The sequence below is a fragment of the Erythrolamprus reginae genome, chromosome 10 (genome assembly GCF_031021105.1).
Source record: "Erythrolamprus reginae isolate rEryReg1 chromosome 10, rEryReg1.hap1, whole genome shotgun sequence".
In the NCBI taxonomy this organism is placed as follows: Eukaryota; Metazoa; Chordata; class Lepidosauria; order Squamata; family Dipsadidae; genus Erythrolamprus; species Erythrolamprus reginae.
This window is the reverse complement of record NC_091959.1, coordinates 14664302-14688779: the sequence shown is the minus strand read 5'-3', so window position 1 is coordinate 14688779 and position 24478 is coordinate 14664302. Positions and strand designations below refer to the sequence as shown.

Genomic DNA, 24478 nt, shown 5'->3' with positions numbered 1-24478 from the left:
TGATTTTCTTTCTCTCTTCCTTACTCCCATTCTTTTTCTTTCTCTTTTCCTTCCTCTCTTTTTTCTATCTGTTTCTCTCTCTTCCTCTCTTCCTCTCTCTCTCCTTCCCTCTCACTCTTTCCCTCTCGGCTTCTGGGCAGGTTTGGAAAACTCTGAGTTGATGATGATTTTTAAGTGAGCGATTGCTCACTGCTCAGCTTAGAGGGAACTATGGTCTGTCTTAGCGGTAATCTAACCAGAGAGGGAGGAAATGAACGACAGGACAGTGGGAAGCCACTTACAGCTCCGGGGCGGGGTTCCGGCACCGGATGGACGTCTGTGTACCACTGCTGGGTCTCCCGGTTGACCTCTTTGTAGTGCCCCTCAAAGGCTTCCTTCACGTCGGAGATGGGGAAGGCACACACCGCTGCGGCCCCAGGGCCTTTCCGATCCCTGGCAGAGAGGGACAGGAGAGGCAGCGTGGGCCGGGAGAACACCCTTTCCATCCTCCGCCTGCATGTGGGACCTCGGATGTGATGGGACCCTCTGCCCAGGCCAGGCCCCCCCAAGACTCACCACTGAGAGGTGAAGACGCCATAGAAGACCGTCTGGGGCCAGCCATCGTCTGATGTCAGCACAAACATGTCCTGAAGCACGTTGAAGAGGAAGCCGTCCTCTGGGCGGGAACAGAGCAGCTGGGCCTTCAGGAAAGTGGTCCACCGTCGCTGGAGCACACGCTCTCCGCCCAAGTCGCCCTGGGAGGGGGGGGAAAGCTCATTAGTAGAACAGTTTTTCCCCGAACGCCATCACTCTACTAAACAAATAATCCCCTCAACACTGTCAGACTTTCTACTAAATCTGCACTTCTATTCTACTAGTTTTTCTCATCATTCCTATCACCCACTTCCTCCCATGTTGACTGTATGACTGTAACTTGTTGCTTATATCCTGAGATTTTTATTAATATTGCTTCTTCATTGCTTATTTGACCCCTATGACAATCATTAAGCATTGTACCATTCTTGACAAATGTATATTTTATTTTATGTACGCTGAGAGCATATGCACCAAGAGAAATTACTTCTGTGTCCAATTACACTTGGCCAATAAAGAATTCTATTCTATTCTAATTAGTAAACTAAGTTTCGTACAGACTGTGTGCGTGCTGCGTTCTTTATGGTCCATAATAGGGACAGAACCCTCTGGACAGTCCCTCCGCCACTGAGATCTGCCCATCCGGGAGCCCTGCCAATCTTTCTCCCTTAACAGAGACCGTTGAGTCCCTGGGAAACTCTGGCACTCAGGCGCGGGACAGAGAGGGCGAGGAAACCAGGGCAGCTGCCAGGACCAGCCGAGGCCAAGGATCAGGGCCATGCAGCCCAAAGACCAGGGTGAGTTCTGCGCCAAGGAGACATTTGCTCTGTTCCAGAAGAGAAGGCATTCATCACGCTGGGAGGAGATTGAAAAGTTAACTGAATGGTCCTGGGGTCACTCAGCAGATGGGTGTGTGTGTATGTGTGTGTGTGTGTGTGTCGGGGTCTCCTCCTCTGCCTGGTCCCATCAGGAAAGTAAGGTTAATTTTGGCACATCACACAGATCCTTCCAGCATGTCGACTCGGAGGCCAGGAGCCTCGGCCAGAAGAGGGTCTCTCTGATTTTAAGGGACATGCCCCTTCTGGGGGAGCCCAAGAGCCCCCCCCCCCCCAATTGTGCCTCGAAAGAACCAAGTCCTCGTTCCAGATACCGGAGTTGAGTTCTCCCTGGAGGGCACCTGTGGGCTGCCTCAGAGGGTTTTATTTATTATTCATTTATCTATCTATCTATCTATCTATCTATCTATCTATCTATCTATCTATCTATCTATCTATCTATCTATCTATCATCTATCTATCTTTCATCTATCTATCTATCTATCATCTATCTATCTATCTATCTATCATCTATCTATCTATCATCTATCTATCTATCTATCTATCATCTATCTATCTATCTATCTATCATCTATCTATCTATCATCTATCTATCTATCTATCTATCTATCTATCTATCATCTATCTATCTATCTATCTATCATCTATCTATCTATCTATCTATCATCTATCTATCTATCTATCTATCATCTATCTATCTATCTATCTATCTATCATCTATCTATCTATCTATCATCTATCTATCTATCTATCTATCTATCTATCATCTATCTATCTATCTATCTATCTATCTATCATCTATCTATCTATCTATCTATCTATCATCTATCTATCTATCTATCTATCTATCTATCATCTATCTATCTATCTATCTATCTATCTATCTATCTATCTATCTATCTATCTATCTATCTATCTATCTATTTATTAGATTTGTATGCCACCCCTCTCCGCAGACTCGGGGCGGCTAACAACAATAAAAAGACAAAAAACAACAATAAAAAGACAACGTAAACAAATCTAATATTAAAAAACTAAAAACCCCAATTTAAGAGATCAGTCATACCATACATAAATTTTATAAGCCTAGGGGAAGGGAATATTTCAAGTCCCCCATGCCTGACGACAGAGGTGGGTTTTTAAGAGCTTACGAAAGGCAAGGAGGATGAGGGCAACTCTGATATCTGGGGGGAGTTGTTTCCATAGGGTCGGGGCCGCCACAGAGAAGGCTCTTCCCCTGGGTCTCGCCAAATGACATTGTTTAGTCGACGGGACCTGGAGAAGGCCAACTCTGTGGGACCTAACTGGTCGCTGGGATTTGCCGGTTGCCAGCCGGCTTGGGACACCACAGCCAGCTTGGCAAAAGCAGATTTCGGCTTCCCTCCTCTTCCCCCCGCCCCTCACCTTGCACACGCGTGCAACACGGGACACCACAGTGTCTTCAAAGAAGTCAAACTCCTTGCCGGTTTCACTGAAGAAGAAGTAGATCTTGCCGTCTTCGTCCTCCGGGCTGCTCTTCTCCTGCAGGAAGGCCGAGCCCACAAAGAAGGGCTCTGCCCAAGACAAAGGGGGGTCAGGCCCTTCGTGCTCTCCACTTCCTTGGAGGGCCCCAGAATTTAAAAAAAACAAGGCAGGAGGGGAGCTGCACAGACAAAGCGGCTGCCACCGCCGAAGGGCTTCGACCAGCCCTGCTCCCTTAGAGCAGTCCCAAGGGCCAATGTCTGGGCACGTACGCCATTGGTGGAAATGGAGAAAGGGGCGGGACTTCCCCCCAGAGAGAACTCATCTGCTTGAGCACTTTATTCGGCTTAGTGGGATTAGACACAGAAGAAAAGCAAAACAAGGGAATAATGAGGATAATACCAATAGGAGGGAGGAGTCAAGAAGATAAGAAGGATAAATAATAATAATACTGCCCTATTATTATTATTATTATTATTATTATTATTATTAATTAGATTTGTATGCCGCCCCTCTCTGCATACTCGGGGCGGCTCACAGCAATAATAAAAACAATGTATAACAAATCTAATAATTAAAAGTCACTAAAAACCCCTTATTAAAAAAGCAAAACATACACACAAACATACCATGCATAACTTGTATAGGCCTGGGGGGAAAGGAATACAGTATCTGTTCCCCCATGCCTGACGACAGAGGTGGGTTTTAAGGAGCTTACGAAAGGCAAGGAGGGTGGGGGCAATTCTGATCTCTGGGGGGAGCTGGTTCCAGAGGGTCGGGGCCGCCACAGAGAAGGCTCTTCCCCTGGGTCCCGCCAGACAACATTGTTTAGTGGGTAAATACACATAGACATTAGACAGAAGGAGGTGTTCCGCAGAGTGATGGCACTGGGGGGAAAAACTGACCCTCTATCAGCTTGTTTTGGCACAGTGTCTCAGGAGGAACTGAAGCAGTTGCTGTCCAGGATGTGAGGGGGCTGCAGGTATTTTCTCAGCCCACTTCCTGGATTATAGGGTATGCAAGTCCTCAGTGGAAGGCAGGGGGTTGCAATTTATACTTTTTGCAGTCTTAACTCTCCGTTGGAGTCTCCATCTGTCCTGCTTGGTGGCTGTACCAAACCAGACAGTTACAGAAGTACAGTGTTCCCTCGATTTTCACGGGTTTGAACTTCGCAAAATGTCTATACCACGGTTTTTCAAAAACATTAATTAAAAATTACTTTTCCCCCCCTTATGCCACGGTTTTTCCCACCCGATGACATCATATGTCATCGCCAAACTTTCGTCTGCCTTTAATAAATATTTTTTAAAATAAACTTTAATAAATAAACATGGTGAGTAATAATTTAAATGGTTGCTAAGGGAATGGAAAATTGCAATTTAGGGGTTTAAAGTGTTAAGGGAAGGCTTGTGATACTGTCCATAGCCAAAAATAGTGTATTTACTTCCGCATCTCTACTTCACGAAAATTCGACTTTTGCCGGCAGTGTCGGAACGCACCCCCCGCGAAAATCGAGGGAACACTGTACAAAGTTACTGAAAGGCAAGGACCTCTAAGTCCATCAAAAGAGCTCTCTGCTGCCCTGCTCTTGTGTTTGTCCACCTTGAGTGGCAGGGCTGTTATCTAGGTGCTGTACAAGTGCCAATCTCTTTTTGTTTTCCAATATATTTTATTAAATTTTCTTAAAATAGACAAAACTGACAAACATACATTTAACATGAAAGTGGGGTTGTATCTTCCCCGCTTGTTCTTGAAATAAAATTTCAATACAAAAAAGAATACATTCAAAAAAGTTTAAAATCAACTTATTACTTTAAATGAAAAGAAGAAATTTGGTTAACTTTTTATATTAAGTCTTCATACATTGTAATTCATAACTCTTAAATCTTATCCCTAATAAGTCTAACATAACACTTGTGATAACTCTACTAAAACAATACTATTATTTATTTATTTTTTATTTTTACTGTTAATGTTAATATTTCTTCTTGTTTATCCATATATACACTTTGTTCCATATCTCATAAAATTCTGTTTCTTCTTGATCTTTTAACCGTGTTGTCATCATATCCATTTCAGCGCAATCTAATATTTTTTTAATAACTTCCTCTTCTTTGGGGATGTTTTTCCCTTTCCAATTTTGCGCATATATTCTCCTGGCCACGGTCAAAATATGAATAACTAAATGTAAAATTTCTTTCTTATATTTCTGATTGGTTATACCCAGTAAGTAAAATTCCGGAGTTATTTCTATCTCCTGTTTTACAATTTCTTTTATTATTCTTTCTATCATTTTCCAATAAAGCTTAACTTTGCTACACATCCACCATTGATGGTAATAGGAACCTATTTCTTTCTTACATTTCCAGCATAGTGGAGATGTCTTTGGGAACATTTTTGCTATCCTATTCGGTGGGAGGTGCCACCTATAGAACATTTTGATTTGTACAAGTGCCAATCTCACCCACCCACCCCCAGGAGCCACCATCATTGCCCTCCTCCTCTTCCTCCCATCCACTCGTCACACACCTTGCAACCAGTTGAGGGAACTTTCCGTCTTGATGGGTGGGCGGCTGCCGAGGCTGCGGAAGATGGTGGGCTCGTTGCCCTGAAACCTGCTTACGGTGCCCGTATACAGTTCGCCATCTGAGACAAAGCAGCCGTTATGGGGCCGTGAGAAGCTTTCTGCCTGCCACCACCTGGATCCCCCCCACCGAGAAAATGGGCAGAAGATTTCCCCCCTCCTGTACTGTCCGTGGTCCATGAGCCCAGGGGAGACCACCCTTCCTTGCAGGCAGAAGCCCCTCTCCCTCCACCCAAAGGTGCCCAGGGGGACCTCTCGGAGAACCCCAAAGCTCCTTACCAACCACGATGGCCGTAGATCTGTACTCCGGGTCAAAGGGGCAGCGTCCCTTCCCGTCCTCCAGCAAGAGCTGCCCGGAAGGCTCTCGCTGCAGCTGGAAGGCTGGCAGGCTCTGCAGGAGAAAGAGGCCATAACAACTCACTTAACAAATGTCAAGAACTGTATATATTCAAACAGATACAAATCTGGTATAAAACCTCTCCTTCTTTTTCAATAGAAGCAAGAGACATTGATATGTAAGAGGTCTGTAAAGGGCGTGCATAGGCGCACTATTGTGCCTACCATCCCTGCCCTACCGTCTTCTTTTATCATTACTTACTACTTATGTTATGCTTATACAAACTACAATCCTATACTTGTTTGACTGACTGACTGACTGAATAAATATATAAATAAATGAATGAATGTATGAATGTATGAATAAATAAATAAATAACTGTGTTCCCCAAAACATTCAACCCTCTGCAACTAGTAATGGCCTCAGGTTCTGCCTTGTTAAGCCAAAGGAGAACAACAAGGGAGGGTGGAATGGTCCTCACAATGTAGGTGCAGGTGGGGCTGAAGGCGCTGGTCCCGCAGGTGTACAGGTGGGTCTTGTTCAGCTGCAGGAGGATCTTGATGTAGTTGTGGCAGTCTCTCTGCAGAGGGAAGGAGAGGAGAAGGCCGCACTCAGGCCCAGCCAGCCACTGCCCGGTTTGGGCTGCTCTGGCTGCCCTGGGAAGAAGGAGAGGCCCCAAACAATTCTGGCCAGAGTTTCTCCCCCCGGCTGGCCTTACCCACCTGAGGGTCCTTCCCTTTGAAGATGCACTGCTGTTTCTTGTCCTCCTCGGCGGGCCAGGTTAGCTGCAGGAAAGAAAGGAGGCTGCCATCACTCACCTGGCCTCTCCAGGAGGACCCTTTCCTTGCAGTGTTTCTGGCTGCTTTCTCACCGGCGCTCCCGTCAAACCTCACCAAGCAACACCAGTTACGGGCAACTTGGCCCGCTCGATTCCAGGTCCAGGCACTGAAAAGGAAGCAGCCCCAAGCCAGTCCCAAAGCCAATACAGTGATCCCTCGTTTTTCGCACCAAGACCACCCGTGAAAAACAAATTTCCGTGAAGTAGAGGATATTTTTTTATGTATTTAACGAGTATTTGGACTTTTAAAACCCTCCCTTTGCATTAAACAGTCATTCTATAATGTTTCCCAGCTGGAACTACGTGGGATATCCTACCAGCTTCTTTAATAGAGTACAGGAGTACTGTAGAAGGATTTTATGAATTTTTAATGGATTTAAAACTTTCGGTGGATTTAAGCCCCCTTTGAAAACCCATGAAGTAGCGAATCCGTGAAAGATGAGCCTTCCATCCTTGGGAGGTGGGTAAAATGAGGACCCGGCTTGTGGGGGCAATAACCTATCTCTGTTAAAAAAAAGTGCTATTGCTAACATGTTGTAAGCCGCCCTAAGTCTAAGGAGAAGGGCGGCATAAAAATCGAATGAATGAATGAATGAATGAATTAAATGAATGAATGAATAAATAAATAAAATAAAATAAATTAATAAAATAAAATAAATAAAATAACATAAATAAAATAAAATAAAATAATTTTCCAATTCCAAATTATTTACTTTTGGTACATATCAAACTCCCAAACCTCAACCTCTACTGGCTGGGGAATTCTGGGAGTTGAAGTCCAGATACCTTCAAGTGGCCGAGATTGGGAAACACTGATCTAAATACGGTAACCACTTTTCTTCTAATTAAACTCAACAATAGCCTAGCTCTGTTAAAAAGTGCTATTGCTAACGTGTTGTAAGCCGCCCTGAGTCTAAGGAGAAGGGCGGCATAAAAATAGAATAAATAAATAAATGAGCCGCGAAGTAGCGAGGGATTACTGTATTTTCTTGTTTATACAGGCAACTGCTGGAAGTGAAACCACAACCAGGCACAAACACACAGAAACCTGTCATCCCTCAGCATTTCAAATATGGTGGTTGCGTAATGAGATGACAGACAAGGGAAGCCCCCCCCCCCCAGTGGAAGGCTGGGAGGGAAGACCCTTCTCCCCTCTACCAGCACGGCACGGCTGCACCTTCCAGCCTGAGGATCAAAGCCTGGCTGGCCACTTCGGATGCTGCTACTTAGGACCACCACCCAAGGCCTGTTCTGGCTACCCCTCTGAAGCAGGGAAGGCAACCCAGAGAGCACCTGGACTGACCTGCTGGTGCTGGGGCCCAGGAGAGAAGGCCTCGGTGTTCAGAGCCAGAAGCATCTCGCGGGCACCAGCGTACAAGATCCGCCCATCTGGGCTCAGCATCACTGTTGTGTAGTTGGCAACTCCAGGCATGTAAAAGTTGGTCCAAAGCCGCCTCTGGGGAGAATCTAGGGATGCAGAAATGGGAGGCAGGAGGAGGAGAGTTGACCGTGAGTGGATGCCGTGTCCACACAGCCTCCTGGGCATCTAGGCTGCCAATAGTGACAGAGGCTAACTGCATGCCTGGTTCCAACCGACAGTGGGTGGCATTGTTTTCACTGTGATTGACACCTGTTTGATATTTAAGAAGCTGCTGCACAAACTGAGCAGAACATTCAGAAGTGATCAAGCTCTGTGCCATTTTTTACCTTCCCCATAAACCTCAGCATCGCTCACTTTTACCATGTCCCAAGTCACACACACCCTCCTCCGTTTATGCAGCCAAGGACTGTGTTGGCTTTTTTTGGCAGCTGCTCCACACAACTGGCTTATATATATATGCCGATGATACCCAGTTATACATCTCCACCCCATGTCCAGTCAACAAAGCAGTTGAAGTGATGTGCCGGTGCCTGGAGGCTGTTGGGGCCTCAATGGGTGTCAACAAACTCAAACTCAACCCAGACGAGACGGAGTGGCTGTGGGTCTTGCCTCCAAAAGGACAATTCTATCTGTCCGCCCATTAACCCCCTCAGAGAGGGTTCGCAACTTAGGCGTCCTCCTCGATCCACAGCTCACATTAGAGAAACACCTTTCAGCTGTGGCGAGGGGGGCGTTTGCCCAGGCTCGCCTGGTGCACTAGTTGCGACCCTATTTGGACTGGGAGTCACTGCTCACAGTCACTCATGCCCTCATCACCTCGAGGCTTGACTACTGTAATGCTCTCTGCATGGGGCTACCTTTGAAAAGTGTTCGGAAACTTCAGATCATGCAGAATGCAGCCGTGAGAGCAATCATGGGCTTTCCCAAATACGCCCATGTTACACCAACACTCCGCAGTCTGCATTGGTTGCCGATCAGTTTCGGATGACAATTCAAAGTGTTGGTTATGACCTATAAAGCCCTTCATGGCACCGGACCAGATTACCTCAGGGACCGCCTTCTGCTGCACGAATTCCAGCGACCAGTTAAGTCCCACAGAGTGGGTCTTCTCCGGGTCCCGTCAACCAAACAATGTCGCTTGGTGGGACCCAGGGGAAGAGCCTTCTCTGTGGCAGCCCCGGCCCTCTGGAACCAACTCCCCCCAGAGATTAGAATTGCTCCCACCCTCCTTGCCTTTCGTAAGCTACTTAAAACCCACCTCTGCCTCCAGGCATTTCCTCGCTGGGAAACCCCCACCTCCAAACATCTGTTGCCAGCAAAGCGCCTGTTTTTGCACTGCTGGGATTCCCCTGCTCGTCGCAAAAACACGGAAGTCTGGCGTGGGGATAATTACCATCTTTCCCGCTTTTTTTATATATTTTTGGCCTTACTGCATGATAGATTAGGTTGAATGTGTGTGACTGCATAGTTAGGGGTTTTATGATGTTATTAATGTCTTTTTAAATGGATTTAATTTTTTATTATTAGATTTGTAATGTACAGTATTGTATTATTGCTGTGCTGTGAGCCGCCCCGAGTCTTCGGAGAGGGGCGGCATACAAATCTAATAAACTATAACTAAACTAAACTATAAAAGATATAGATAAGGGGACAGAATAAGAACTCATCACGGAATCCAGATTGTTAGGGACAATAGGCCAACTCTGTAAACCACTTAGAGCAGTGTTTTTCAACCAGTGTGCCGTGGCACACTAGTGTGCCGCGAGACATAGTCAGGTGTGCCGCGAAGCTCAGAGAGAGAAAGAAAGCAAGAGAGAGAGAAAGAGAAAGAAAGAAAGAGAAAGAAAGAAAGAGAGAAAGAAAGAAAGAGAGAAAGAAAGAGAGAGAGAAAGAAAAAGAAACAGAGAGAGAAAGAAAGAAAGAGAGAAAGAAAGAGAGAGAAAGAAAGCAAGAGAGAGAAAGAAAGAGAAAGAAAGAAAGCAAGAGAGAGAGAAAGAAAGCAAGAGAGAGAGAGAGAACAAGAGAAAGCAAGCAAGAGAGCAAGAGAGAGAAAGAAAGCAAGAGAGAGAGAGAAAGAGAGGGAGGGAAGGAGAGAGAGAGAAAGACATAGGGGGAGGTAAGGAGGGAGAGAAAGAGAGCAAAAAAGACAGGAAGGAAGGAAGAGAAAGAAAGAGGGATGGAGAGAGAGAAAGAAAGAGGAAGGAAGGGAGAGAAAGAGAATTTTTTTGTCCAAACTTTTTTTACCCCTCCCTCCCGCCCCGCTCAATGTGCCCCAGGGTTTCGTAAATGTAAAAAATGTGCCGCAGCTCAAAAAAGGTTGAAAATCACTGACTTAGAGAGGGGCTGTAAAGCACTATGAAGTGGTATATAAATCTAAGTGCTATTGCTATTTGCTGATGACACCAAACTGGGGGAATTGTTAAGACCTGGAGGATAGAATCAAGGTTAAGGACTTTGATGGACTTGAGCATTAGGCTCTATCCAACAGGATGCAGCTCAATGGTGAGAAAAATCCTGTTTTTAGGCAGGAAATACCAGATGCACCGGTACAGGACAGGCACCGCCTGGTTCAACAGTAGTGCCTGTGAGAGAGGTGTCCTGATGCACTTCTGCCAAAAGAGCCAATGTAGTCCCACCTGGGATAACATCAAGGTCATGGGAAGTGATAGTACTGCTTCATACCTGTACTAGGAAGACCGACTGGTTGTGGTCACCACTATACAAAAAAGATGCAGAGGGCCCTAGAAAGAATCTTCTTATGAGACCGCTTTCTGCTGCACAAATCCCAGCGGCCGATAAGGCCCACAGAGTTGGCCTTCTCCAAGTCCCATCGACCAGACAATGTCGTCTGGCGGGGCCTAGGGAAGAGCCTTCTCTGTGGCAGCCCCGGTCCTCTGGAATAAGCTCCCCCCCCCGGAGATTCAAACTGCCCCCACCCCCCATGCCTTTCGTAAGACCCTTAAGACCCATCTCTGTCGCCAGGCCTGGGGCAGCTTCTCTGACCGTTAAATGTTATGGGTGGATATGATTGAGTAGACCGACTGCTTTTTAACATAATGGGGTTTTTAGCTTACTGTTTTAACTATGAGATTTGTACACATATTGTTTTGTACTGTATGTTGGAAGGGGCGGCATACAAATTTAATAAATAAATAAACAAACAAACAAACAAACAAATTAAATAAATAAATAAATAAATACCTTTGAAAAGTGTTCGGAAACTTCAGATCGTGCAGAATGCAGCTGCGAGAGCAATCATGGGCTTCCCTAAGTATGCCCATGTCACACCAACACTGCGCAGTCTGCATTGGTTGCCGATCAGTTTCCGGTCACAATTGAAAGTGTTGGTTATGACCTATAAAGCCCTTCATGGCACCGGACCAGATTACCTCAGGGACCGCCTTCTGCCGCACGAATCCCAGCGGCCAGTTAGGTCCCACAGAGTGGGTCTTCTCCGGGTCCCGTCAACTAAACAATGCCGCTTGGTGGGACCCAGGAGAAGAGCCTTCTCTGTGGCGGCCCCGACCCTCTGGAACCAACTCCCCCCAGAGATTAGAATTACCCCCACCCTCCTTGCCTTTCGTAAGCTACTTAAAACCCACCTCTGCCGCCAGGCATGGGGGAATTAAGACTTTTTTCTCCCCCTAGGCCGTTACAACTCTATACATGGTATGTTTGTGTGTATGTTTGGTTTTTATATATTAAGGGGTTTTAATTTGCTTTTAGTATTGGATTTTATTGTATATTTTCATGATTGTTGTTAGCCGCCCCGAGTTTTCGGAGAGGGGCGGCATATAAATCCAATAAAACTTGAAACTTGAAACTAAACAAACAAACAAACAAATAAATAAATAAATAAAATAAATGAATAAATAAATAAAACAAACAAACAAACAAACAAACAAATGTTGTGAGCCGCCCCGGGTCCTTGGAGAGGGGCGGCATACATCTAATAAATAATAATAATAATAATAATAATAATAATAATAATAATAATAATAACAACAACAACAACAACAACAACACAACAACAACCCCGGGTGCTGCTGTGCAGTGGAATGAGCTCCCGTCCTTCGCTCCAGCTCCTGCTCCTCTAAGCAGCTTGGGGGAAGTAGAGGTGGATAAACAGATACCACTTTTATGGGCACATTCACATAAAAGGAGCCTCCCACTGGGCATTCCCTGGGCAACAGTGAGGTCACCAGTGAGTCCTTTCAACCCAGAAGCAGCAGCAAGAGTTTGTTGTGCAGCAACAAACAACACTCTGAAATGCGCCCAAAAGTGCCTCCTAACCGGCAATGTGATGCAAGTAGGAGAAGAAGCACCAGGACTTGGAGCTAGTTGTAGCTTCTGAATTATCTTCAAGGGCTGCCTTCAACATTTAGAGCACACATGAGCAAACGTGATTCACATCCCCTTGGAAGAGTTCATCTATCCCCCCGAGGAAACCTCTTCCGGCCCCTTCCTTCCTTCTTCCAGGCTGAAACCGAGGGGCTGCACAACAGCCTGAGTTATTATTATTTATTAAATTATTATTATTTATTAAATTTGTATGCCGCCCCTCTCTGTAGACTCGGGGCGGCTCACAACAATAGTGACAAAACAATATGTAATACAAATCTAATAATTTAAACTAAAAACCCATAATTTAAAAAAAACATGCACACAACACACCATACATAAACAATATAGGCCTGGGGAAGTTATTTCAGTTTCCCCATGCCTGATGGCAGAGGTGGGTTTTAAGGAGCTTACGAAAGGCAAGGAGGGTAGGGGCAATTCTAATCTCAGGGGGGAGCTGGTTCTCGAGGGTCGGGGCCGCCACAGAGAAGGCTCTTCCCTTGGGACCCGCCAGAGGGTCTCCCTTGGGTAAGCCCAAGTGTAGGCATGTGCCGGGCCTTGTCCGTCTGGTCTTCCTCTTCCTCTCCCAAACTCTGCTGGTGCCCTCGAGAGAGGCTGATGAAGGGCAGAGCCGCCCATCACCTCCAACAAGGGCTGGGGAAAGCTCAGGCACCCCCGGCAGAGGCCTTCCCCGTGCAGAATGCAGCTGCGAGAGCAGTCATGGGCTTCCCTAAGTATGCCCATGTTACTCCAACACTCCGCAGTCTGCATTGGTTGCCGATCAATTTCCGGTCACAATTCAAAGTGTTGGTTATGACCTTTAAAGCCCTTCATGGCATTGGACCAGAATATCTCCGAGACCGCCTTCTGCCGCACGAATCCCAGCGACCGATTAGGTCCCACAGAGTGGGCCTTCTCCAGGTCCCTTCAACTAAACAATGTCGGTTGGCGGGCCCCAGGGGAAGAGCCTTCTCTGTGGCGGCCCCGACTCTCTGGAACCAGCTCCCCCCCAGAGATTAGAACTGCCCCTGCCTTTCGTAAACTCCTTAAAACCCACCTTTGTCGTCAGGCATGGGGGGACTGAAATATCTCCCCTAGGCCTATATAATTTATGTATGGTATGCTTGTATGTATGTCTGTTTAATAATGGGTTTTTAAAAAATATCTTAAATTGTAAATTATTGGATTTGTTATGAATTGTTTTTATTGTATTGTGAGCCACTCCGAGTCTACGGAAAGGGGCAGCATACAGATAGATAGATAGATAGATAGATAGATAGATAGATAGATAGATAGATAGATAGATAGATAGATAGATAGAAAGATAGATAGAAAGAAAGATAGATAGATAGATAGAAAGATAGATAGAAAGATAGATAGATAGATAGATAGATAGATAGATAGATAGATAGAAAGATAGATAGATAGATAGAAAGATAGATAGATAGATAGATAGAAAGATAGATAGATAGAAAGATAGATAGATAGATAGAAAGATAGATAGATAGATAGATAGAAAGATAGATAGAAAGATAGATAGATAGATAGATAGATAGATAGAAAGATAGATAGATAGAAAGATAGATAGATAGAAAGATAGATAGATAGATAGATAGATAGATAGATAGATAGATAGATAGATAAATGCTGACCACCACTAAGGGGAGGCCTGGCAAAGACTGTGGGTGCAGGCTGCCTTTTAGCTACCGCCTTTCCCTCCTACTGCAACTTCTCCTTGCCTTCCTATCCCTCACTGCTCTTCTGTCCTCGGGCTCGATGGGTGCAGCGTTTCACCTGCAGAGGAATCCAGTGTGGGTCTTGGGGAGGGAAGAAGGAAGCAGCCGCTCGGAGCCCTTGGATCCTCTGACCAGAGAAGCCCAGGGGAGCTGAAAGGAAGAGAGAATAAAAGCACCACTGCCCCTATCCTGCCAAGGAAAGGCAAGCGAGGCAGCGGGAGAGAGTGGGGTGAAGGCAGGGAAAGAAGAATGAAAACTGAGCCTGTGTGTGGAGAAGGGGGGCGGGAGGGGGCACCTTTAGCCTTGTGGAAAGGGAACCAAGACACTCAGGGCAGACACCTCCCCACACACAAGGATGTCAGCCCCCAACAAGGCCTCCTGCCTCTTCTCGGAAGGGGGGTTGCAGAAAGGCAGCATTAGATGATGATGATGATGATGATGATGATGATGATAATAATAATAATAATAATAATAATAATAATAATAATAATATGATCGAAACATTTAAATATGTTAAAGGGTTAAATAAGGTTCAGGAGGGAAGTGTTTTTAATTGGAAAGTGAACACAAGAACAAGGGGACACAATCTGAAGTTAGTTGGGGGAAATGATCAAAAGCAACGTGAGAAAATATTATTTCACTGAGTAGTAGATCCTTGGAACAAACTTCCAGCAGACGTGGTTGGTAAATCCACAGTAACTGAATTTAAACATGCCTGGGATAAACGTATATCCATTGTAAGATAAAATACAGGAAATAGTATAAGGGCAGACTAGATGGACCATGAGGTCTTTTTCTGCCGTCAGACTTCTATGTTTCTATGCATCTCCTTTGCTGCCCTTCACTTTGAAGAGTGCTCACAGGAGACTTTGCCCAGGTCCGAACGCTGTTGAAGGAAATGGCCTTGTGGGGGTTTTGAGAGCTGCTCCTGCTGCTAATCATTTGGTCACGTACAAGGTCTCTTCTCTTCCCCACCCCCCCAGCCCCCTTTGCCCTTGTGTGCCAGGAATAGCAGGAGGAAAAGACCTCCTCGCCCATCAGGCACTCCCCTTTGGACCCCCAACCCCAAAGTCCTGCATCTCTCACTTCTATAAGGAGCAGCTACCAGTTGAAACTGCTCCAGCTAAGCTTGGAAATATTCTGGAATTATTACTCCAAAAGACAGAAAGTTTATTTATTTTATTTATTTATTTGATTTGTATGCCGTCCCTCTCCGAGGACTTGGAGCGGCTCACAACAAGCAAAAACATCATGTACAAATCTAATATTAAAACAGTTTTTAAAAGCCTTAATAAAAAACAATCATACAACCCTAGCAGACCATACATAGAACAAAACAGCTAAGCATATATTAATTCCCCCATGCCTGGCGACATAGATGGGTTTTCAGGAGTTTACGAAAGGCAAGTAGGGTGGAGGCAATCCTAATCTCCGGGGGGAGTTGATTCCAGAGGACTGGGGCTACCACAGAGAAGGCTCTTCCCCTGGGTCCCACCAGGATGGCATTGTTTTGTCGACGGGACCCGGAGAAGGCCAACTTTGTGGGACCTAATCGGCCGCTGGGATTCATGCGGCAGCAGGCAGTCCTAAAGGTATTCTGGTCCGATGCAATGTAGGGCTTTATAGGTCATAACCAACACTTTGAATTGTGACCGGAAACTGATCGGCAACCAATGCAGGCTGTGGAGTGTTGACGAAACATGGGCATATCTGGGAAAGCCCATGGTTGCTCTCGAAGCATCATTCTGCACGATCTGAAGTTTCCGAAAGTCTAGGCAGAGGACCTCAAACTCGGTGAGCAGTTGAGCTAACGAAAAAGTGACCATTTTTTACTGTTTGTACCAGTGTTCCTTCTAATTTTTTTTTGGGGTGGGCGGAAAAGTATAGTGTCTGAGCGGCAGTCCCTTTGGGACTGGGCGGCACAGAAATAATAAATAAATAAATAAATAAATAAACAAACAAACAAACAAAAAACCCACCCTGTTTTGCCTCAGAGAATTTCAAAATAAATTACTGTACTATGTGTCTATAACAGTGAGCTCATAATAGGGCAACTCTATCAATATCAAAATGCCACTTAAATAGTTGATCTAGTTTCAAACTAGATTTTGATTTTCTTTCTCTCTTCCTTACTCCCATTCTTTTTCTTTCGCTTTTCCTTCCTCTCTTTTTTCTATCTGTTTCTCTCTCTTCCTCTCTCTCTCCTTCCCTCTCACTCTTTCCCTCTCGGCTTCTGGGCAGGTTTGGAAAACTCTGAGTTGATGATGATTTTTAAGTGAGCGATTGCTCACTGCTCAGCTTAGAGGGAACTATGGTTTGTACTCCCTCTTTGCAGGCATCTGCGGAGCGGAATACGTGTGGGTTGTGGGCAGGGGCGACATGGCCTGCTGCCCCTCTCCTCCCCTGGGATGACCTGGCTCATCACTTGATTCAGCCAGAGGGACGCCTGGACCAGCCCCTCCAGCCCCAGGGTCCTCTCGGCCTCGGATTCCCCTAGTCAGCCCAGCCACCCAGGGAACCTCAGCAGCAGCAGCAGCTCAGGGGCTGGGCTGGGCTGGGCTGGCAGCTGGGCCTCTAATGCTCTCCAGAGCAGGACCCACCCACTGCAGGAGGGTGCCTGGGCTCCAGGTGGAGACTCACGGCCACCTGGCAAGGTGCGGCCTCCTCCAGCAACAGGGTGGCTTTGAAGCCTGGCTGACGCCCCCACCCAGCAGGACTCCGTCATTGCCCCACCTGGAAAGGGAGGCCCGCCCACTGACCTTGGCAGGCCTGCTGTGCGCCAACCTTGCTCTGGGCTGGAACCTGTCGGGACTGTCTGCAGCAAGTCTGTGCTTGGTGCCAGGCCTGGATGGGCTCCACCTTGCTCTGCTCCAGGGAGTGCTGGCACGCCAAGGCCGGAAGCTGTCCCAGCACGGGTGGCAAAGCCCAGGCAAGCCAGGCAGCCCTGTGCATGTCAAAGGACGGTGGCACAGCCCTGTCCCAGAAGCGCCCTGCAGCCGGCTGCGTTCCCACAGCAAGAAATGGCCCTCTCTCTTCCGGCCTCCTGCGGGGGCCTCTTCAATGATGGTTTAATCCTTGAGAGGGGTGCAAAGTGCCAACGGTGGCCTTCACTGCCCTCCACCCCCCCCCCAAAAGAAACTGGTAGCCTCTGCCTGGCAGCCAGAACAGATTCAACCAGGAGCCAAAGATTTGCACCGGGAGCAAGACTGAAAAAGACCTGCAATCAGATTCCAGAAGCCTCCCCCAGCACCCCCAAAGAATAGCAGCCCTGGATGGCTAGATGCAGACTGTGTGGTGATGACCATAAAGCGTCCAACCACACCTGCGTTTCCTGAGAATGACTGGGGCCATTAAGGCCAAGGTCCCCTTGTGGAGACAAGGAAGGGCAGCTGAATCCACCGATCACAGACGCTCCACCCGGCTCCATTAATTATTTAATTTAATTTAATTTTATTATTTATTTTATTTAATTTTATTTAATTTTATTTAATTTTATTTAATTTTATTTTATTTATTTAATTTATTTAATTTATTTAATTTATTTAATTTATTTTATTTTATTTATTTTATTTATTTTATTTATTTTATTTATTTTATTTATTTTATTTATTTTATTTATTTTATTTATTTTATTTTACTTTACTTTATTTATTTAATTTTATTTAATTTTACTTTATTTTATTTATTTATTTATTTTATTTATTCATTCATTCATTTATTAGATTTGTATGCCGCCCCTCTCCGAGAAGTAGGAGCGGCTCACAACAGAATACAATATCACAAGTCCAATATGCTAAAAAAGCACATAAAAACCCCATTATTAAAACCATGCAACTCAGTCACACCATACACAAATCTACCATAGCCTAGGGGTAACTGAGTTACCCCAAGCCTGGCGACATAGGTGGGTTTTGAGTAGCTTAGCAAAGGCGAGGGTGGGGGTGGTTCTAATCTCCGGGGGGGAATTGATTCTAGAGGGCCGGGGCCACCATAGAGAAGGCTCTTCCCCTGGCTCCCGCCAGACGACATTATTTAGTCGATGGGACCCGGAGAAGGCCAATTCTGTAGGACCTTATCGGTCGCTGGGATTCGTGCAGCAGAAGACGGTCCCGAAGGTATTCTGGCCCGATGCCATGTAGGGCATCTGACAGGCTTCTGATGGTTCTGAGGGTTGCGCTGTTACAGAACCAGGAAGGGAACATTTCCCCGGGCAGAAATTCTTTAGGGAAAGAGAACTGCCCCAAAAGAAGAGCTGGAACTCACCGCTCGCCGTTTCAATGCGAAGCCCCTCGGGAAGATTCCCAGGCAACTCCGAGCTAAGACTTCAATAGGTGCCAACTGCAGAGGCAGAAGCCCCAAAGGCCGAAGCAGGGAAGGTGGGAGCAGCGGAGAGGCTCCCGGGCTCAGTCGGGAGTGAAGGGAAGAAGGCACAAGGCCGAGTCCTCAGCTCTTCCTCTAAAGGCGAAGGAGAACAAGGAGGGAGGTCTCCTGGTGTTTTTTTCCACTTCCGGTGAAACAAGCACTTTGTGGGAACTGTTGGGGGCCCTGTCACCCCCTGTTCTCACTCCACAGCTTAGGTCCCACAGAGTGGGCCTTCTCCGGGTCCCGTCAACTAAGCAATGTCGTTTGGCGGGACCGAGGAGAAGAGCCTTCTCTGTGGCGGCCCCGACCCTCTGGAACCAGCTCCCCCCAGATATCAGAGTTGCCCCCACCCTCCTTGCCTTTCGCAAGCTCCTTAAAACCCACCTCTGTCGTCAGGCATGGGGGAATTGAAATTTCCCTTCCCCCTAGGCTAATAGAATTTATACATGGTATGCTTGTATGTATGATTGGTTCTTTAAATTGGGGTTTTTTAGATTGTTTTTAATATTAGATTTGTTTACATTGTCTTTTTATATTGTTGTTAGCCGCCCCGAGTCTTCGGAGAGGGGCGGCATACAAATCTAATAAATACAAATACAGCTTTCTGGAGCTGAGACTAACCCAGCATCCCTCTACCTCCCTTCCAAGGGTCAGCAAGAACAGCATTCAGCCTAAAGGAAGCAAAGAGATGGTTGGGAAGCGTTTGACCACCATGAATAAGTGCCCACGGCCAGATCAATTGTAGGCCACTTTGGGAAACCACGAAGGGCAGCCATGGTGCCAGGAGACTGGAAACATAGAAACATCAAAGTCTGACGGCAGAAAAAGACCTCATGGTCCATCTAGTCTGCCCTTATACTATTTTCTGTATTTTATCTTAGGATGGATATATGTTTACCCCAGACAGGTTTAAATTCCGTTATTGTGGATTTATCTACCACGTCTGCTGGAAGTTTGTTCCAAGGATCTACTACTCTTTCAGTAAAATAATATTTTCTCATGTTGCTTTTGATCTTTCCCCCAACTAACTTCAGATTGTGTGCCCTTGTCCTTGTGTTCACTTTCCTATTAAAAACACTTCCCTCCTGGACCTTATTTAACCCTTTAACATATTTAAATGTTTCGATCATGTCCCCCCTTTCCCTTCTGTCCTCCAGACTATACAGACTGAGTTCATTAAGTCTTTCCTGATACGTTTTATGCTTAAGACCTTCCACCATTCTTGTAGCCCGTCTTTGGACCCGTTCAATTTTGTCAATATCTTTTTGTAGGTGAGGTCTCCAGAACTGAACACAGTACTCCAAATATGGTCTCACCAGCGCTCTATATAAGAAGATCACAATCTCCCTCTTCCTGCTAGTTATACCTCTAGCTATGCAGGCAAGCATCCTACTTGCTTTTCCTACTGCCCAACCACACTGTCAGAAATCACTACCCGTAAATCCTTCTCTCCTGAAGTTTTTGCTAACACAGAACTGCCAATGCAATACTGTACTCAGATTGAGGATTCCTTTCCCCCAAGTGCATTATTTTAAATTTGGAAACATTCAACTGCAGTTTCCATTGCTTTGACCATTTATCTAGTAAAGCTAAATCATTTACCATATTACAGACCCCTCCAGGAATATCAACCCTATTGCACATGAGTCATCGGCAAATAGGCAAACCTTCCCTACCAAACCTTCCCCTATGTCACTCACAAACATATTAAAAAGAATAGGACCCAGAACAAACCCTTGTGGCACACTGCTTGTAGCAGAGGATGTAGAGCGGGCAGCCTGACAACCGGACCAGACCAAACTCTGGAACAGGTTGTTATGTATGACTGTAACTTGTTGCGAATATCCTAAGATTTTTATTAATATTGCTTCTTCATTGCTTATTTGACCCCTATGACAATCATTAAGTGTTGTACCACATGATTCTTGACAAATGTATATTTTATTTTATGTACGTTGAGAGCATATGCACCAAGACAAATTCCTTGTGTGTCCAATCACACTTGGCCAATAAAAATTCTATTCTATTCTATTCTATTCTATTCTATTAAGCAGCTGCTTTGCAAGCCTTTAGAACGGAAGGCATGGCTTGGCAGGAGTCAGCCTGGGAGTTTCAACAATAGGCCAGCTCAGTCTTCTTGACCCAGTCATTGCTCATGTGAATGCAACAGGCATAGCCGGTCTTGGCCTCAGCAAAGATTTCAACAGTCTCTCAAGTGATCCTGGTTGAGAGCAGGGCAAAGCGTGGCTGGACTTTGCTACACAAGATGGGCAGAGCCTGGCAGCTCTGTGAACGAGAAGGGAGTGGCCTGCCATGGTGCCCTGTGCCCCAGAGAGCCCATTTTAGGCTTTTTGGCCTTCAACACATGTATAAAAGATTTGGATGAGGGGCTGGAAAATAGGATGATAGTATTTGCAGAAGATAAAGAAGATCACAAACATTTTAGAAGACGGATCGAGACGGAGGAAATTATAAGATATAGAAAGTAGCCTTCATCCGCACGAATCCCAGCGACCAGTTAGGTCCCACAGAGTTGGCCTTCTCCGGGTCCCGTCGACTAAACAATGTCGTCTGGCGGGACCCAGGGGAAGAGCCTTCTCTGTGGCGGCCCCGACTCTCTGGAACCAACTCCCCCCAGATATCAGAGTTGCCCCCACCCTCCTTGCCTTTTGCAAGCTCCTTAAAACCCACCTCTGTCGTCAGGCATGGGGGAATTTAAATTTTCCCTTCCCTTCATGGCTTATGCCTTATAGAATTTATACATGGTATGCTTGTATGATTGGTTCTTCAAATTGGGGTTTTTAGATTATTATTAATATTAGATTTGTTTACATTGTCTTTTTATTGCTGTTAGCCACCCCGAGTCTACGGAGATGGGAAGCATACAAATCTAATAAATAAATGAATGAATGAATGAATGAATGAATGGAACTCTGACAGAGACAAATACACCACCCACCTTGCTGACCAAAGGGGGATATTATCTACCTTGATTCCAGCAAATCTTTTGATAAAGTTTCCCAGGAGATTTTCACAGACCAACTGCTTTGGAGCCACAGGTGACCCCACATCTGCACTTGGAAGGCTCCAGGTGGGGCAAGGCCCGCAGAGGTAAGGGCTTCCCGCAAGGATTTGTCTTGGAGCCGCTATTACTCAACGTATCAATTCATGACCAGAATAAGGGCTGCTTAACGTATCTGTGAATTATAGGTAGTCTCAAATTATGACCACAATGCTGCAGTTACAAAGCAAACACTGCAATTGTCACGTGTAGCTATTGTTTGTTATTATATATTTATTAGATTTGTATACCGCCCCTCTCCCTAGACTTGGGGCGGCTCACAACAAAATAGTGACAGTGTAACAAATCTAATATTAAAAATATTCTAAAACCCAACATTGGAACCATACAACACAATCCATACCATGCGTAAACTGAATAAGCCTGGGGGATATCTCAGTTCCCCCATGCCTGGTGGCATAAGTGGGTCTTTAGTAACTTACAAAAGGCAAGGAGGGTGGGGGCGGTTCTAATCTCCGAGGGGAGTTGATTCCATAGGGCCGGGGCCGCCACAGAGAAGGCTCTTCCCCTGGGACCCGCAAGACGACATTGTTTAGTCGACGGGACCCGGAGAAGGCCAACTCTGTGGGACCTTATCGGTCGCTGGGATTCGTGCGGCAGAAGACGGTCCCAAAGGTTATGCAGAGTTTTGCTAAAAAGTGGGAGCAATTGCTGAATTTCAGCAAAATTATTGTAAAATATGGTCATATAACTGCAGGACGCCACAAATGGCTATGCAGCTGTGTTATGCAGCATCCAAAGCACAGTCATGTGACCATGGGGAGGGGAGCGGGAATCTGGATCCAGGTCTTAAGTCCCCTTTTAGAGGTAAGTTCTCACAATGAACATTAATGAATTAGTGAAGATTGGACTTAATCCCTGGATAGTTCAATGGATTTGCAGCTGGCTGAAGCATAGACATCAGAGAGTTATTGTTAGTGGCGAGTATTCTGAGCAGAGTCAGGTTACAAGCGGTGTGCCACAAGGGTCTGTTCTGGGTCCTATTCTTTTTAATATGTTTGTGAGTGACATAGGGGAAGGTTTGGTAGGGAAAGTTTGCCTATTTGCCGATGACTCTAAAGTGTGCAATAGGGTTGATATTCCTGGATGGGTCTGTAATATGGTAAATGATTTAGCTTTACTAGATAAATGGTCAAAGCAATGGAAACTGCAGTTTAATATTTCCAAATGTAAAATAATGCACTTGGGGAAAAGGAATCCTCAATCTGAGTATTGTATTGGCAGTTCTGTGTTAGCAAATACTTCAAAAGAAAAGGATTTAGGAGTAATGATTTCTGACAGTCTCAAAATGGGTGAACAGTGCAGTCAGGCGGTAGGGAAAGCAAGTAGGATGCTTAGCTGCATAGCTAGAGGTATAACAAGCAGGAAGAGGGAGATTATGATCCCGCTATATAGAATGCTGGTGAGACCACATTTGGAATACTGTGTTCAGTTCTGGAGACCTCACCTACAAAAAGATATTGACAAAATTGAACGGGTCCAAAGACGGGCTACAAGAATGGTGGAAGGTCTTAAGCATAAAACGTATCAGGAAAGACTTAATGAACTCAATCTGTATAGTCTGGAGGACAGAAGGAAAAGGGGGGACATGATCGAAACATTTAAATACAGTATATTAAAGGGTTAAATAAGGTTCAGGAGGGAAGTGTTTTTAATAGGAAAGTGAACACAAGAACAAGGGGACACAATCTGAAGTTAGTTGGGGGAAAGATCAAAAGCAACATGAGAAAATATTATTTTACTGAAAGAGTAGTAGATCCTTGGAACAAACTTCCAGCAGACGTGGTAGATAAATCCACAGTAACTGAATTTAAACATGCCTGGGATAAACATATATCCATCCTAAGATAAAATACAGAAAATAGTATAAGGGCAGACTAGATGGACCATGAGGTCTTTTTCTGCCGTCAGACTTCTATGTTTCTATGTTCTATGAACAGTCACTAAACAACTGGTCACAAGTCGAGGACTACCTGTACACAAAATTGGAACATATGGCTCAGCACATTATATCAAGATTATAGTCCAATGTTGGAAGATCAGGCTAAGGCCGACCTGGGCATTGACCGCTTGGGGACCACGTCCAGCCACTCAGCTCTCCCTGGGCTGCATTGGCAATGGGCAGGGGAGCAACATTCCCAGGGATCAGAATGGGGGTGGGTTTGACAGGGCAGTACGGGGACAGGGCAGCCGTGAACCTCCACAACGGTTTCTCATGGGAAGATTAATTGTCCATGCTTGGGTTAAAGGGAACAAGGCATCCTTTAACAAGAGGCAGGAAGTGTGTATATACAAGGAGGGGTATTCATGGTTTGCAAACAAACAATAAGCGTGAGAAGATCTTGGGGTCATTGACAACAAGCTACACCTGTATCAATAGTGCAAGGCAGCTGTGAGAAGGGGTCTTAAAGAAAAGAAAATGTAAGTCCACCTAAACATGTATTTAAAACTTATTGTGCTCAGGATTAAAGGAAACTCCCCCAAAGTTGTAAAATATGTCAATCCAAAGGTGTCTAACAGCCTAACAGCAGGAATTAACAAGCAATCTCCAGAAGTGATTAGAAAAAGGAGTATGGGACACAGTAACCTTTCAAAGTGCCATAGAGCTTTGAGCAAAACTGTTTATTCTCCCACCTCCCAGAACTTTAGACCCAGAGATACAGCCTGGGAGAAACCCCTCAGCAGTAGCCACGGCGAAAGAGATCTCGGAGTCTTGGTGGATAATCAACTAAACATGAGCCAACAATGTGCAGCAGCAGCCAAAAAAGCCAATACAATCCTAAGCTGCATCAACAGGGGAATACACTCCAAGACCAGGGAAGTCTTAATACCACTCTACTATGCCCTGGTCAGACCACACCTGGAGTACTGTGTTCAGTTCTGGTCACCACACTTCAAACAAGACATTGAAACTCTGGAGAAGGTGCAGAAAAGAGCAACCAAAATG

General features: G+C 45.5%; 1 protein-coding gene across 2 annotated transcripts in view; it reads right to left on the bottom strand.

The window, feature by feature from the left end:
• The window catches only part of SEMA4B (semaphorin 4B), a 47598-nt gene that overhangs the window by 6697 nt on the left and 16423 nt on the right, over window positions 1–24478 (bottom strand). For both annotated transcript variants that reach the window (XM_070763529.1, XM_070763528.1), the window contains exons 2-9: window positions 7933–8096; window positions 6514–6576; window positions 6273–6371; window positions 5734–5845; window positions 5400–5516; window positions 2814–2962; window positions 556–734; window positions 282–432 (exon numbers count right to left, since the gene is read on the bottom strand). In XM_070763529.1, the coding sequence (XP_070619630.1) occupies window positions 282–432; window positions 556–734; window positions 2814–2962; window positions 5400–5516; window positions 5734–5845; window positions 6273–6371; window positions 6514–6576; window positions 7933–8061 (999 nt within the window). In that variant the 5' untranslated portion in view covers window positions 8062–8096. The remainder of the gene's footprint in view (window positions 1–281; window positions 433–555; window positions 735–2813; window positions 2963–5399; window positions 5517–5733; window positions 5846–6272; window positions 6372–6513; window positions 6577–7932; window positions 8097–24478) is intronic.